The sequence below is a fragment of the Euleptes europaea genome, chromosome 17 (assembly GCF_029931775.1).
Source record: "Euleptes europaea isolate rEulEur1 chromosome 17, rEulEur1.hap1, whole genome shotgun sequence".
In the NCBI taxonomy this organism is placed as follows: domain Eukaryota; kingdom Metazoa; phylum Chordata; class Lepidosauria; order Squamata; family Sphaerodactylidae; genus Euleptes; species Euleptes europaea.
Window position 1 is genome coordinate 2,137,799 of NC_079328.1, and position 16,497 is coordinate 2,154,295.

Sequence of the window (16,497 nt, forward strand, 5' to 3'; positions counted from 1 at the left end):
ACTTCTTGAGGAGGTTCAGGCACAGTATAATTGTTTACTTATGTACAATAATGTCTGGTGGCTGAGCAGAGGACGAGTCCTGGAGAGATGCATGCCAAATGCAAACTTTTACCTTTCAATAAAAAGTTGTTTGTAACATTGAAAGCTCTGTTATTGTGTTTTTCTTTTAACGCAAAATATGTGAATGTATGAGTTGTTTTTTCTAAACTAAAACCTCAGTATTCAGGTTAAATTGCCGTATTAGCACTTGGCGATAAATAAGTGGGTTTTGGGTTGCAGTTTGGGCACTTGGTCTCTAAAAGGTTCGCCATCACTGGGCTAGAGGATAGAATGTTCCAGAGCTTTGGTCAGACATTTGGTTTGGTTCCTACAAACTGTAATATAAGACAATCTTACAACTAGAGCCGTAATTTCAATTGACACATTTAAAAGTGGGGGAGAGGGTAACAAGAGATATCCTTTTTAGAAATTAAATGTTTCATACGTGTAGTTATTTTCCAAGATCCTTGTGCAAGATGCACTGCAAACTATTTTTAACCATTTGACAGTTGGCTCCCTGTCCAAACTGTTCCATTGCTGAAATACTATATTTCCATTCAGGACAGTCAAATGCCTTTTCTCCACAACATGATTTGACTTGATGTTATATATTTTTATTTTATGTAGAACTTTGTAAACTCTGTAATATTTCTCAACTAGTCTTATCATGTGATTTTGGAGGGAATTTATCTATAATTTTCAATATTTCATGTTCCAAAAGTTCCCTAGTTTTATTTTCAGACTCAAAATGAGCCAGCGTGGTGTAGTGGTTAAGAATGGTGGTTTGGAGCGGTGGAGTCTGATCTGGAGAACCAGGTTTGATTCCCCACTCCTCCACATGAGCGGCGGAGGCTAATCTGGTGAACTGGATTTGTTTCCCCACTCCTACACACGAAGCCAGCTGGGTGACCTTGGGCAAATAATTCTCTCTCAGCCTCACCTACCTCACAGGGTGTCTGTTGTGGGGAGGGGAAGGGAAGATGATTGTAAGCCAGTTTGATTCTCCCTTAAGTGGCAGAGGAAGTCGGCATATAAAAACCAACTCTTCTTCTTCTGAGTCTTCGATATCGGCAGACTGGGCTGCTGCTTCTGTGGTATTGGGGAGCAGAGAAGCCACCTTTTGGATTTTTCCCCCCAGAGTGAGTAAAAAACATACTAATTTTGCCTTATGCCTTTCTTTTACACAAAAGATGCAAGTGATCAAAGAGAAGACATCGACATTGGAAACCACATTCCTTGCTCCGAACGCTTCAATGGCTATTGCATCCATGGGAAATGTGAATTCATTTATTCTACGCAGAAAGCTTCCTGCCGGTAAGTCAGTGAACCCATAAAACATCCTTTGAGAAGTGTAAGGTTTTTCCACCTGCTGTTGCATTGATTGTCTTTGTTGGCTTGAGTCTTTTGTTGTAATTTCACTGTTGTAGTGAAGCACTGTTGGTAAAATGTTGAGAAGATTTCTGTTTCTTGGAATCTTTCTTCTCTTTCAGGTGTGAATCTGGATACACAGGACAACATTGTGAAAAGACGGACTTTAGCATACTTTATGTTGTCCCTAGTCGGCAAAAGCTCACGCATGTCCTCATTGCAGCAATAATTGGAGCCGTCCAAATTGCCATTATTGTTGCTATTGTAATGTGCATAACCCGGTAAGTTGCTAGGAAAATAGTGCTGGAGAGTGCCTTTGCCTTGGTTTCCGCTTTGAGTTCATTCATGTTGCTATAGAAACCTCGGTACCTTGCCTTTTCATGGCCCACATTCCTATAGTTTCCAGTGGGGGATTCAGGGTACAGTTATGGGATGTAAAGGTTTGGGATTTGTTTGTTTTTGAAAGGTCCCACATTAGATACAAGAGATCCCATAAAGCTAAGAACTAGCATACCAGAATGGCTAAAGGTGTGACCACTTTGACCATTAACTCAGCAGGTGAGCTTAAGCAAACCAATGATCTTTTGGTACAGACAAACACAGGCACATCTTGTTGTGACTTCAGCTCAACCAAATTGTTAAAATTAGTGATTATAGGTTCCTAGAGAGGCTTTCAGCTGTTGCTGAGGCCCTGAGATTACAGGCATTATGCCAGGAGAGATCATGAGAGAAAAAAGGAGGCAGGTGCCTGGTGGAGTCCATGATCAAGGTGACAGCTGAACTACAGACATTCTGGCTCATATTTCAGGCTCTATATTGATCAATCTTACTAAATCATTGTAAAGATTACTAAGGTAATGTCTGTGAAATGCCTTTGAGATTTGACTCGCGCTATCTGTTTATCCATATAGACTAGGTATGATTGGTACCTAGGTAATGTAGTTTTCTCTTGTGTGTCTGAAAGGGGTCACTGCGAATGTTGCCTGTTATGAAGCTCACATATTCCATACCCTCTCCTTTCGTCGCCACTATATTGATCAGAAAGCCCGCCACAGATGCTCACACGGCAGGATGGAATTTGGGTTTCCTGCTTCTGGCCCATCTCCAGAGCTGAAAGCAGGCTGCCAAGGGCCAACATGAGCCCCCCCCCCCCGGGGGGGAGGGAGATTCCCTCTGCTCTTTCCTTCACACATTTGAAGAACAGGGAGGGAGGGAACTCACCATTCCTTAACAGAACAAATTTCATTACTTTGTTAAAAATTTATAGTCTCCCTTTCTCCCATACTGAAAGTGCTATCTCAAGCCTCTCTCCATAATCAAACACTTTAACCCTTTATTTAACTGGAAAACATCGCATGTGATCTCTCACTGCAGGAGAGCACATGTGATTTCAAATCAAAGTATTAAAATGAGTTAAAAATAGATTCACAGAGAGGCTTTTAGCTGCTGCTGAAGCCCTGATATTACAGGCCAGGTGAGGGCATAAAAATGAAAAGAGATAGGTAGGCTTCTCAGCTCCCCCCCCCCCAAACAATGGGTACAGGGAATTTTTGACCCCTGGTGGCCCAGGATGAACTAGGTAGAGCCAGGTGGAGCTAGGTAAGGTAGACAGGAAGTTCTTCCTTTGCAGTAGTAGGGTTGCCAGGCCAAGTCCAGCAACCAGCAGGAGGGTTGGTGATGGGGGCATGAGGGGACATCACTTCTGGGGAACACCTGGAAGTAAAGGTGGTAGCTCTAGGAATTGCTGGACAGTATGGTAAACCATAGCTTTTCTGATAATTCCTGCGGGATAGAATTCTTTAATGTTTGCCTCTCATAACAATGATTCAAAATTTTCTGGTCCTTGGTCTCTGGTGCTATGGGAGGAAGGAAGGGGGTGGATTTTTGTATTCCCCCAGCTGTATGGGAAGAATACTACGCTCATCTTTTTTATGGTCCTGATAGACCAAGGCCACAAATCAAGTTACTGACAAGACAGTAACTGTTGCTGAAATAATCATTTATGTTTGTACCTTGAGGTGACATCCCACAACAAAAGGTCTTGCTGAATTAATAGAGAGTGCCATGCTCAGGTTTGGCATTGCTATTTTTACACGGTGGGAGGGAGCATTTCCCACAGTTGGCTGCATAATGTCTCATACCATGCCAATAGCAACAAATGGTCCGATTGCCTTCCCAGTTACTGAAATCAACACAATAATAACATAGTTATCTGGGGTGAGGTGGGGTAGAGACACCTGAACTTGTAGGACTCTGTGTTGTTTAGGAAATTGTTGGAGCTCATAATGTTCTTTATTTCTATTTATTAAAATAGTTATATTCCACCTTTTTTCATGGCTCAAAGTGGTTTACAGTAATAATTTAAACATTGCAAGTAAAAAAAAAAACCCAAATCCTCCCTCCCCCACAAATATGCCTGCTGTCCATAGTCCATCACAAGCCCTGGCAAACAGGTGCCTCCTGAAGAGATGCAGTGAGGAGGTGCCCCACATCATTTCGGGGAGTCCATTCCTCCAAGCGGGAGCTGTGATAGAAAAGATCCAGGCTCTGGCCGATGCCTGAGTGGAGAAACAGCCAGCAGGCGGCTGCTTGAAGACCATAATTGGTCCGTGGGAACATAATGGGAGGAGACGGCCCTTCAGAAATGTGGTTCCCTGGCCATGAAAGGCTTTCAAGGTGATAACCAGCAATGGGAATTGAACTCAGAAACAAACTGGCAGCCAATGTAGTTGCTGCAAAATGTTCAACATATGTTTGCATTGGCTAGCTCCTGTTTCTGGGTTGTCCTATAGTAGTGTACAGAGAATGAATTTTCTGGGAACAAAGCCAGAATGGGGAGTGTGTAAAGGAATGGGATGCAAAGAGTATGGTAAACCTTCTGAAGTCCAAACCAGCTGGTCAGTAAAAAAAAAAAGATACAATCATTTTGTTTTGCTTGGTTTTGTGTTTTGCTAGCACCCAACTGCTTGTGCCCAGTGAAGCAGCCTGCAAATTATGGAGTCAGCAATGTTGGGTTACTTTTTCAATGGGTTTGTATCTTGATCTTTCTCTCTGCCGAAGCTGGGCTCTGGGTGACTTAACATCAGATAAGAACACCATAAAACACAATAAAAGTACACAAAATTACTCCCAGCTAAAAGCCAACATCTCTAATTTAAAATCAGATCAAATTTTGCTTATGTACTGACATACAGGGCCACAACCAGCCCTGGGGGAGCAGTCAGGTCCTCTGCTAGAAGAACTGGCTTCAGAATGTGCCAAGGATCAGATGTATCCTTTTACGCACGCTTACTCAGATGTGAGCTGAGTGTAAAGTTTGATGCAACTGATTCCGAAGGAAGAGTGTGCAGGACTGCAGCCTTAATCTGCCAGAATTTGGCTGCTGGTTTCTAGCAGTTGAGGTTCGCCCCCACCTCCCCCCTTCATCTGGCACAGTATGTCAGCCATATGAAATCAGCAAGGGAGGGGCTGTCTGGCTAAGTGAGCAAGCTGCCAATCCTGGTTAAAATGTGTGGAGGGTGATTCCTAGTGACTGTGGTGAAGACTCTGAAGGCCTTCTTTATTCTCATACTGGAAGGCCACATCCTGTTCCTCCAGCTGTTGACTTTGAGATTTGACTTTCCCAAGGTGAGTGGTGCCCTGGCCTGGATAGCCCTGGCTATCCTGATCTTGTCAGATATCGAAAGCCAAGGAAGGTCAGCCTTGGTTAGTATTTGGATGGGAGGCCAAGTAGGGAGTCCAGGGTTGGTATGCAGTGGCAAACCCCCTCTGTCTGTATCTTGCTTTGAAAACCCCATCAGGGGTTGCCATAAATTGGCTATGATTTGATGGCACTTCCCACCACCAAGGCGGTGCTTGCCACATTTGTCTCTTGGGAGCCATGGGGCCCAGGAAATGGTCTGCCTAACCAATTCTAAACAGTTGCAGGCTATAGGGGCCAGCTCAATGGGCCGTTGCTCTGAAAATCTGTATATGCAGCTCTTCCGCTAGTTGGTGGTGATAATGCTGAGGCTTTGCATGCATTGCTATTTTTTTACTAGTCAGTAATTTTATACTAGGCAGAAACACAATGGTGTGGATTTCTTAGTACTCTGCTGAGCAAAGTTTATTATTTATTTATGTATGTAATGTAGGGCTGTTGGAAAAAAATTCGGTAAAGTTCGGCTTCTGCAAAATTCGGCCCTTTTAAATTCGGGCCGTGCCGAAGTCCTAACTCCCCCGCTTCAGATCCCCGAAATTCGGTGGGAGATCCGGAGTTCAGGGAAAAATTTTGCCGAGTCTTTGAAGTGCTTGAAGTGCTTGAAGAGTCGGGAAGGGGGTGGGGGTCTTTAAAGAGCCCCCCCGCGGGCCTTCATGGGGCTTCCCTGAAGGCGTGCGGGGGGCTCTTTAAACAGATCTGCGCCTCCCAGCTGGAGGCGCGCGGGGGGTCTTTAAACAGGGAGGCACAGATCTGTTTAAAGATCCCCCCCCGCGCCTCCAGGGAAGCTCCCTGAAGGCGTGTGGGGGGTCTTTAAACAGGGAGGCACAGATCTATTTAAAGAGCCCCCCGCTCGTCTCCAGGGAAGCTCCCTGAAGGCGCGCGGGGGGTCTTTAAACAGGGAGGCACAGATCTATTTAAAGCCCCCCCCCGCGCCTCCAGGGAAGCTCCCTGAAGGCGCGGGGGGGGGAAACAAATCTGAAGGCTCCCTGAAGGCGCGCGGGGGGGCTTTAAACAGATCTGCGCCTCTCCGCCGGGAGGCACAGATCTATTTAAAGGGCCCCCCGCGCGCCTTCAGGGAAGCTCCCTGAAGGCGCGCGCGGGGGGGGGGGGGAACAGATCTGCGCCTCCCAGCTGGAAGGCACAGATCTGTTTAAAGGGCCTGAATTCACTGAATTTATTCAGCAACACACCGAATTCACTGAATTCAGCTCCCCGTTTCCCCCCCTTTTTTAGTTCGGTTCAATCCGAAACGAAAAACCGCCGAATCAGGGGAAATTCGGCTGTTTTTCGGTTCGGGCCGAACCGAATTGACAGCCCTAATGTAATGTGCTGTCAAGTCACTTACGATGACCCTGTGAATTAAAGTCCTCCAAAATGTGCTGTCATTGACCATTTTGCTCCTTCTGCCCAAGGAAAGCCCAGAGCCATTTGGGTGGTGGATTGTTGGGATCCATCCAATCCTGTGCTTGCAAACTCCCTCGGACTTTTCTTCTTGGAACACAAAGGCAGGGCTAGAAATGACCTAAATAAACCAGCATGGTTGAAAATGTCCACGCTGCAGTCTCCAGTTGTTTCTTCATCAGTCAATATAGGAGCATGATAAACAGATGCAAAGCAGTGCCAGAGGTGGGCAGACCCTAAAGAGTTGGCTTGTCACTTCTTTTAGCAGGTCTCCGTGATGTATGGATCTAGCCCCCCATCACACTGGTTGATTTATGTGTAAAGGGAACATTAATTGTGGAGTAGACTTTTAATGATATTGTCACTTAATAAATCTCTCCTTTTGCTCCCAACAACAGGAAATGCCCCAAAAACAACAGAGGACGGCGTCAGAAGCAAAATTTAGGCCACTTTACTTCAGAGACGTCATCCAGAATGGTTTAGCGTGATTTTTATACCCACATTGACCATGTGATGTACAATTTTATTATCTTTTTTTAAAAAGAAAGACAATATTTATTTCAGAGGCCTTATTTTTGGACTTTTTTTTAGTGTAGCTGTGCTTTTCTTTTATTCCCAAAGCAGCTGAAGCTGTGGACAGCTCTAATAATTTCTCATTTTACAATTTGGAAAATACAGTAGTTTGATTTTCCTATACTGGTATCACATGGTTATAACAGACTCGTGGTTTACTCATGGAATGTAACTTTTTTGGAAAACAAAGACCACCAGTGGTTGTAGAACAAACAAATGGCTCCGCTCATGTTGCTGAGTGAACCAGGCGTGACCGAAGGGGTAACGATGTTTACAGCCTACTTTTCTTACAAGAAACTAGAAGACACTGTGTTTAAATACCGTAGATATTTAAATGTTTTTGGAAGTTAGTAATTGATTTTTTTAGATGCTTCCAATTGCATGAATTGTGAAGATGTGTACTCGTACGTAGCTGTAACATATTTATAACGTGTACGGACTGGGTTAGAGCACCACTGTCGCCATAAATATTTGACACTTTATTTTTAAATTGTAAAAAAATGATAATAATATACATTTCATAATTGGAAAGATTGCCCAGTAAAGCAGAGGTTGTTTATGCTACAGAAACAGGTCCTTAGTTAGACTTGTGTATTGTTTTTTTAAAAACATGTTGAAAAACCAAACTCACCAGGTGACCTGGGGTCCAGCCTGTATTGATCCCTGTTCAAACTGCTTTCGTACTTATTACAGTTTTCTAAAGAAGATACCAGTTTTCACATCAGCAAATATAAACTGTATAGTCTTTGTGATTAAAATGCAAAACAAAACAAAAAAAGAGAAAAATTATTAAATGGCATTAAGGATTTGCGCTCTTGTCTAGACTGTTGTCAAGAGCTAAGACCGTGTCACATTCAAATATAAGTCTTCTGGTTGTAGGTATTATATTGATAGAATGTTAGTAGTTGTTTGGAAGATGCAGAGCTAAATTGTAACTAGGGTGTGTACCAGCCGTTCAGCCTGTAGTTTTAGGCTTTCCAATTCTGCTTGTAGGATTTAATAATTTGTTCAATAAAAAGGCTTTCAATATTTGATCTGGAAAGGCATGTCAATACAGTGTTTCCCCATGGTATTTTATCTGTTCTGACTGTGTTTATTCATTACTGGAAAGAGAAGCTTTTGTGGTTTGAAGGGAAATGGCAGAATTGTTGTAGTACCCCCCCCCAAACAGCCAAAAGTCTATTAGAAAACCCTGAACTCAACCCAACCTCCTACCCAAGAAAAGGGCTTAATTAAAACAAAAAAGCAACAGTAGATCTTAACAGCATACCAATTTGTCTTCTGGATTTATTAGTAAGTTGCTTAGTTATTCTTGGATTAACTTGAGTAAATTAATTGGTGCAGAAACATTATTCGTTGACTGTATGTTCCTTTCCAAGCATTGCTTCCTAATTTTAGAAGTTTCATATTGCAGAAAGTGCTTGAACAATCAACACATGCGTATTCTGTAGTTATAAAAGTTCGACAAGTCGCTTGGGGTGGAGTTTCAGCCCCTGCTTTTGAACATTCCCCTAAAGCCAGCTGTCGAGCAGACTTCTTGCCCTGGTGCCAGAATCGTCCTGCTGGGGTTTGAACGGACATCGTGAGCAGAGTTTGTATTTCAGCTCCTGTGAACAAGCTGAAGGTGGGCAGCATGGATCATCGCGGAACCACCATGGAGACAGACAAAATCCACCAGAACCGCCTGTCCAGCATGACGGACGAAGATGAGGAACAGGACGCTGCCTTTACGATTGTCAGGGTCCTGGACAAGGTGGCCGCCATCGTGGACAGTGTGCAGGCCAGCCAAAAACGCATCGAAGAGAGACACCGAGAAATGGAGGATGCCATCAAGACCATACAGATCGACCTCCTGAAGCTTGCCCAAGCTCACGGCAATACCGGCTACACTGTAAACAAGCTGCTGCAGAAGACCCGCAAGGTTAGCGCTCGTGTAAAAGAAGTGAGGGCACGCGTAGAAAAGCAGAGCTCCGATGTGCTGAAAGTTGAAGCCAAGCAAGAGGAGATGCTGCGGAAAAACAAGTTTCGTGTGGTCATTTACCAGGTAAACCACAATCGCTGCCCCTTTTGCTGCATCCGGTTCAGCCGGAGCAGTCCCCTTTTGCGCTAACAAAACAGAGAGAGGGAAAACAACCTTGCCAGTATCAGAGTGTGTAATAACTTCTTGCTTTTTCATTTAAAAAACTATTTCTGTCTGTGAATGTATTGGAGTATGAATCTTACAGTGGTGAGGCACCTAGTCTATTATTAGTGTCGGGTGGCTTCTGAGGCAGCAAACATAAGATTAACTGCAGATCAGCGAGGCCTATCTGTTGCCTCTCTGAAAGGCAATCTGGGGCAGGCACTTGGGCATCATGACAGAGTATTCCAACCTTGACGGTCATCCCTGTTATTTTTTGACAGGCTTAACTGGAGATTTAAATCTCAGCATTCCTTTGCACAAAGCGGAGCTTCCCTGAACTGCATTTTTTAAAAAGCTTGTTTATGGGTTGATTCCTAAATATTGGTTGTGATTCAATATGTATTTGCAAACGTTCCCCTTTAGCTTATTTTCAGGATTCTTTTGGAACTGTACATCTTGCAGTGAGTTATCCAAGCAAGATTTTGCAAGACTGATTGCTTGCAGTGGAAAGAAATCAGACATTCTCATGCTAAAAAAAATTATATTCTTAAGAAGGGCTCTTTTTTGAGTGAGAATGTTCTTAGAAAAGGTGCATATTTCCTGTTCTGCATTGTAAGAAATGCCTTAATGCAGGGTTAAATAACTTCATTGATGTGAGAGGTTTCTTTTTTTAGACATTTCAAGTATAGTCATGTGACCAAAGATACTTGAATGTGGTTTTATAGTGTGGTGGATGACTTTACCTTGCTTCATTCTTTGCTAAAGAATAGATTCCAGATGAGAACTGCAAAGCTCTGGTCATTCATTGAAAAGGTGCTGTGAAATTAATAATTAGCAGTAGGCACAATCCAGCCCTTTGAAATCCTACTTTTCCAGTAGGTTTCCATTGCAACCTTGCTTGCAAAGGAAGGGCATGATCCGGCATGTGCAGGGTTGCCAAACTCCAGGTGGGGCCTGGAGATCTCCTGGAATAACAACTGAATGCCAGCACACAGAGATCATTTCCCGTGGGGAAGAAAGGCTGCTTTTCACTCTACGCAGTCCCTCCTCTCCCCAAACCCAGCCCTCCCCAGGCTCTGCCCCCAAATTGCCAGGAATTTCCCAACCTGGAGTTGGTAACAGCAAGAGCCACTAGATCCATCCCACTAGCCGAGGTTCTTTCCTCCTGTGGAAGGGGCTTGGAAGTGTCTTGCCTCAGGGAGTCTCCTTCTACTGTGGGAAACCATCTCTGCTAGCAGAATAGATCCATAGATCCAACTCGTTGGGCTTTCACAGTGCAGAGTCTTCAGCAGTGTTACACCCTTCTTAGACCACTGAAATCAATGGGCAGAGTAAGGTGAAACTCTGCCTTGGCTAACCCTGTAAAAGTGCTTAATTTTGGCTGGCTCTTGCCTGTGCTTCTGTAGAAATCAATGAGACTGACTTGCAAGCAAATATATTCAGAATCAGTCTGCAAAATAATTACAGCTTGCATTAGGATATGAAGGCAGAAACTTCCTTTGATAGCCTGCTTTGCTATCCTAATCCATGGGAGCCAGAAGCAGGACAGGGCTATCTGTAATAGTTTTAAGGTGATTGATGAATGTGAAGTGCTGCAATTTCTCACAGATTGTCTGTGCTTTAGCCCCAGAACAATTGGAGGCAGTTGAAAATACACTTATAGTGCATTAGGCAAAATACGTTAAAACGCCTGTTGCTTACTCTCTGGACAACTCACTGCCCCCCAAGGTGTGTCTCATTTGCAGGGGCCAAATGTATTCTCATTGTACCGATGCGTGGACTATAGACGGACATGTGGGTGTGCATACTGGGCAGGAGGTCTCATGGGCCTGCTTAGAAGAGAGACAAGATCACTCCAAAGTATGGTAGGGACTGGGCAAGGGGACTGTTTGGATTTGCCGGAAAGGCTGCACTGCTGGAGTGGTGGTGGTCATGTGGGAAGACAAGGAAGGTCACCACAGCACCTGGTTTCCACCTCAGCTTCCCTGGGTTCTGTTATCCCCCTTGCCCAAGAGGTTATACGGATGTTCTGGTCAGAAACCTGGAATTAGCTGTGTCTCTGGGCTGGGTGTGTATATATGTGTGTATACATAGACATGCTAAGGCAAGGTTTGTGCCTGGGTAGTTATCTGAACTAGCTGTTTATTATATTTGTGACAAAATCTTTGCTTGATCATTGGAAGAAGTCAAACTATGCTCAGAAATCAAATTTACTTACATTTGTTGCTAAATCAAAAACTATAGATTGTGTACTGACATTTTTAGCCTCATAAATTGTTATACAGAGAATTTTGTGAATGAAACCCTCCTCCTCTTATAAATTCATTTAATTTATTTGGATAGTTTTTGTGCCATGTGCAGGAATCAAGACCACAGAATGTGCCTTTGCTAACCGCCAAACATCGTGCTTTGTAATGCCTACAGCATCAGCAAAAAGGGAGACATTTAGAACCAAATGAACAAAGGACTGAAATTGGGATGGACAGACAGACATGGGGTTTTGAAAAGCTTGCCATACACCACACTCTGCTACTGATACCATATTGGATATATTTACTAGACTTGATTCAGATACTGTCCAATTAAGCAGCCTTGCAAATAGTAACAACATAGTCGCCCCCCAATAAAATGACTAGCCTACCTGCCCATAAGTGTTTATACGTTTTTATTGAATTATTTTATCTATAAAGGTAAAGTGTCCCGTCGAGTCATGGTGACCAGATGAAGTTCCACCTCATGGGGTTTTCAGGGCAAGCGATGAGCAGAGGCCGTTGGCCGTTGCCTTCCTCTGCACAGCAGCCCCGGTCTTCCTGGGAGGTTTCCCATCTAAGTACCAACCCTGCTTAGCTTGTAATCGGCAATGAGATCAGGCTAGTCTGGGCTATTAGGACAGCTAATATATTTTTCAATTGATCAATCATTGATTACAATCAAGAGATAAGTCAACAACAATTTAATAGTGCAGTTTACGTACAACTGTAAAATTAACATACAGAGAATAAAATGCATATATTTTTATATATACCTTATTTTAAAAGTTGTTTTAATGCTAAACTATTTTACTGTTCTGATGCTTGCCACCCTGAAGACAGCCTTTGGTGGAAAGGCAGCACAGAAATGTTTTACATAAACAAATAAAGAAATGGCGTACTAATGGCATGGGCAGTTCATATGCATGCTCCTCCGCAGGCAGTTCCAATGAATTATAGGCAAATGGCTATTTAGACACTTGGTATAAAGTTAAACATTTGACAGTGAAGCTACAATCCTAAATATGCACCAGTGGAGGGGCCCTGAAAAGGTCCAGGAGGGAATCTTCCCCTCCTCCAGGCTTCCCACAGGGGCAAGAGCAGGCGTGCACCTGCTCTCAGCATTCCCTACCTTCTGGAGCATATTTAGGCCTCATCTGACTTGAGTTTTTTCCTTTTCTTTTGAATAATGACCAAGTCATATTTTTCTGCCTACCTGGGGAGCCCCCCAAGTATGTAAAGACCCTCAACTGGTCTGAGGGTGGTCTGCTTGTGCTGCTTTCAACATCTGTCAGGTTTTAGCCAGTTTACTTAATGGCAGACTCCCCATCCCCCAAGCTCTTCATGTTCCATCTGGGTTATGAATCTCCCATCCTCCCTTAACTGTTTTAAAGTATTAGGGCTGAAACAGACATTATTCAGGAAATCCATGAACAAGATCTCTTGCAGGTTTTAAAGAATTTAAATGCTTCTCTGAGCATTTTTTGCCATCAAGTCACTGCTGACTTATGACAACCCCATAGGATTTTTAAGGTAAGAGACGCTCAGAGGTGGTTTGCCATTGCCTGCCTTTGCATATCAACCCTGGACTTCCACGGCCCGTCATTCCCATCCTGCTTACCTTCCAAGATCTGACGAGGTCAGGTTAGCCTGGGCTATCCAGGTCCCCTCCCCATATCCCTTGTCTATTTCAGTTTCCACCTCTTTGGCCTATATTTTCTCTAGAGGGGAAAATAATGGCTTCCTAGGGGTTTGTGTGTTGAGTATGGAAAAACTGTAGCGTACGGGGTGAAATGGTAGCCGCACCTATCTAGCGATACTGTTGCTGAGGAGGCACCCCTTATCCTTTGCCTTGTTCCCCTTTATACACAATATGCATTTGGGGGTGTTGCGGTATGAGATTGACACACTGTGCTTTCATCTGCAGGAGGATGTTCCCTGCCCCTCATCTTTGTCAGTTATCAAAGACCGGACACGAGGGGGGAATCTCGAGGATGCCTTCTGCCTACCTGATGACCTCTCCTCTGACGAAGAGTATTATACAGAAGAAAGCAGAGCATCCCGGTTTAAGAAATCTGGGATGCGACGCATTGACAACATAAAAAAGGCATTTTCCAGGGAGAACATTCAGAAGACAAGGCAAAATTTTGGCAAGAAGGTGGACAGACTTCGAACTAGAATAGTGACACCAGAGAGGAGAGAGAGAATCAGGCAGTCAGGGGAGAGGCTAAGACAATCTGGGATCAGGTTCAAGAAAACGATAGCCAAGGCAGCCCCAACCAAGGAGACATTCAAGAAGAATAAGAAAACCAAGGAGCCAACGACAAATGAAGATCAAGGAAGAGTCCAGGAGGCCGGCACTGATACAGCAGTGGACAGCGGAGAGGCTGAACCCGTCACGGAGGAAATTTCCTACACTGAAGTGATAACCAAAGTGAAGAAAGACAGAGGTGGGAGCTCCAAAGGCCCTTTGCAGGCAGAGAAGAGAGTGATCACTCCAGAAAAAATCATGCTCAGACCAGAAATCAAAGATGAAGATGCCCTTCTACTGGACTTAAAGCCATCTGCTTAAGCAGGCAAAGTCTGTCTATGGTGGAAGAGCCACTGTGGTAGGAAAGGAGCAGAGTCCCTGTTACTTGGGTAGATATAGACTGTTGTTTCCAAAGTTCCCTTGGGTAATTCCTGCCACATTGATCTGTCCCTCCCTCTGGGAGCCTTTGTGTGATTTGGGGGCCCCAGTCTGTTAATCTGGGGTGTCTACTGGCCTTTTGTGTCTGTCACTTCATGTTGATGGAGGGTACATAGAAATTTACCCAGCATTCCCCTGGACCTGTGTTTTACATGGAAGGTTGATAATGGTAGCTGTGTTGTGCTTCAGGCAGTTTGACTGTCATTATTACTCTTCTTATGGAGGAACCTTTGATAAACTCCTCTGGTGCCCAGGAACATTAGTTTGGAAGCCCCTGGTTTAGAGGGATGCGTGTTGATTAATTTCCTGCTGTTTGAGAAAAAATAATATCTATATGTATATACTGTTTTCATTTATGGGCAATGGATTATTTTTCCCACATCACTTAACGTTGCACCAGTAGAAATAAAGAACTGATCTCCTCAGATGTATATGCATAAATGCCATTTATCATGACAGGTATAACATTTCAGCATCAAAGGGAGGTGAAATCCCTCCTGCCCATATTTTAATGATATTAATTCCCTCAATAGTCTTTCTTTGGCTTTATTTTATGCACAGTGACAACTGAACAGAGTAAATCTCATTAAACGACTCATTAGACAACTCTTCTGTGGGAGATGGGGGGAGGAAATGAATTGATCAACAGGTGGGTTAATTTATTACTCTATCTTGAAGACTCTGGTTAACTATTTGGTTAGTTTTTTATTTTCTTAATCTCTGGCAGAGATGTCAGGAGGAGAAAGTCTTGTTCTGCAAAAGCTTTAGCAAAGTTAATAGGTTCCGAGAAGGTATTTGTTAAGAAGAGGGGAGTTTGCTGTCTTTGGTAAGGACCAGGAACGAAGAGTCCATTAGGGATGTCAGCAGAGGGGTGGTGGAAGTCAGCAAATGTGTGTTTTCTTCTCAAAGGAGAGTGGAAGTAAGATGCTGGAAGAAACTTAGCATTAGGCTGCTGTTTAAAAGCAGCCATTTGCAGCGCCATCCTAAGCAGAGCTGCCTCCTTCTAAGCCTATTAACTGGAAGGCTGTGACTCAACTTCAGGTGCCGCCGTGAAGCTGCCATTTCCAAGCAAAAACACCAAGTGGAAAAATTCCTTCATAGTTTCAGGCCTTTAGGCAGTATGTGCTGCACTCAGCCCCTCTGGGCGAGCAGGCTGAGCTTTGTGGGTTTTCTGGGTTTTTGGATGAGCAGTGGTGGAAACAGCCAGCTGACTGAGGTAGACCATGGCACCCAATTTTTTTGGGGGGGCGGCTCTCATGTTCTTTTCTTAAGTAACCTGTAAGTAGTGCAAGGAAAGCTGTGACAGTCCATGAAGAGAAAATCTGAGCAACATTATATGCGTTTGGTATGCCACATCCACCCATGACTGGCACATGCAACAACAGCATTTCTATCCGTGAAAACTTCCTCCCTCGGTCACAAACCCTCTGCCTGCTGCTTGTGGATTGTGTGTGTGTGTTGGGGGGGGGGGCTATTGGGCTCAGTAAAATAAGGAACTGATCAAGTTTCTTTCAAAGGCAAGATATTGCCCAAGAAATCGCTCATTCAAATGCCATTTTCATTCCTCCGGTTTGCAGTGACTATATTCAAGACTAATTATACTCTGCCTCATTAAGATTTATGTCAAGAAAAATTTGTGCATAAGATATGTAAATTAAACATAGTTGCACTTGGTTCCATATTTTGTATAATTTATCCTGCTGTTGCTAGTCAAGTCAGAGAGAGGGGGTTGGATCCCACGGAGGATTTCTACATGTGCAACTGCCCTTATGCAGGCAGAAGTGCTGAAAACAAACCTCACAAGCTGCTTGCACTAAGTTAAATCTACTGGATGCAAACTTTTTTTTAACTGGGTAAATCCTGCAATGAACCACCACCGCCTGCACCGGCACCCGGGTGCTCAGGGCATTTTCCTTTCTGCTCATGCTTCACTGGATCCGACCCAATGAGCTACGGAGGATGTTGATGCCCTACCCCCTGACTGTAGGAGCCTAAGCAAGTCTTTCATTTTGAAGTCTGAAGATTCACCAGGGACTTCCACACACTATTCAGCCATAGGGGCAGGAAACTTGCCTTAGAAAAAGAAAGAAATCTCTTAGAATGCTGGGTACGGTGCCCTGCACATATATACGCTCCCCCCATACTTGTGTGAAGGATCACCCAGCCCTGACTATAGGGCCCATAATCTTGTCTTCCCTGTCAGCATTTCGCTGCAGGACCCACGGAATACTGGTGGCGAGTGAGTAACGCTACCCTCTGTACTGTGACTGTCTCAAAGTGGATTAAGGTTTCCAGATTGGTACAGGTGACTTCACTGCAATGGAAGGCACAGGAGACAGACTGTATAAGGGAGAAA

At 44.0% G+C, this 16,497-nt stretch overlaps 1 protein-coding gene across 1 annotated transcript; it reads left to right on the forward strand.

Moving 5' to 3' along the window:
• Positions 1-8,680: 8,680 nt before the first annotated feature.
• On the forward strand, positions 8,681-14,024 carry CAVIN4 (caveolae associated protein 4). The gene is made up of 2 exons (XM_056862734.1): positions 8,681-9,125; positions 13,380-14,024. Exons 1-2 carry the CDS (start codon positions 8,715-8,717, stop codon positions 14,022-14,024), a joined length of 1,056 nt encoding a protein of 351 aa, XP_056718712.1. The 5' UTR covers positions 8,681-8,714.
• The last annotated feature ends 2,473 nt before the right edge of the window (positions 14,025-16,497 follow it).

Coding starts and splice junctions, on each gene's coding strand:
- CAVIN4 (XM_056862734.1), top strand. CDS start 8,715: ATGGATCATCGCGGAACCACCATGGAGACAGACAAAATCCACCAGAAC. Junction 9,126..13,379: donor TTCGTGTGGTCATTTACCAG/GTAAACCACAAT, acceptor TTTCATCTGCAG/GAGGATGTTCCCTGCCCCTC.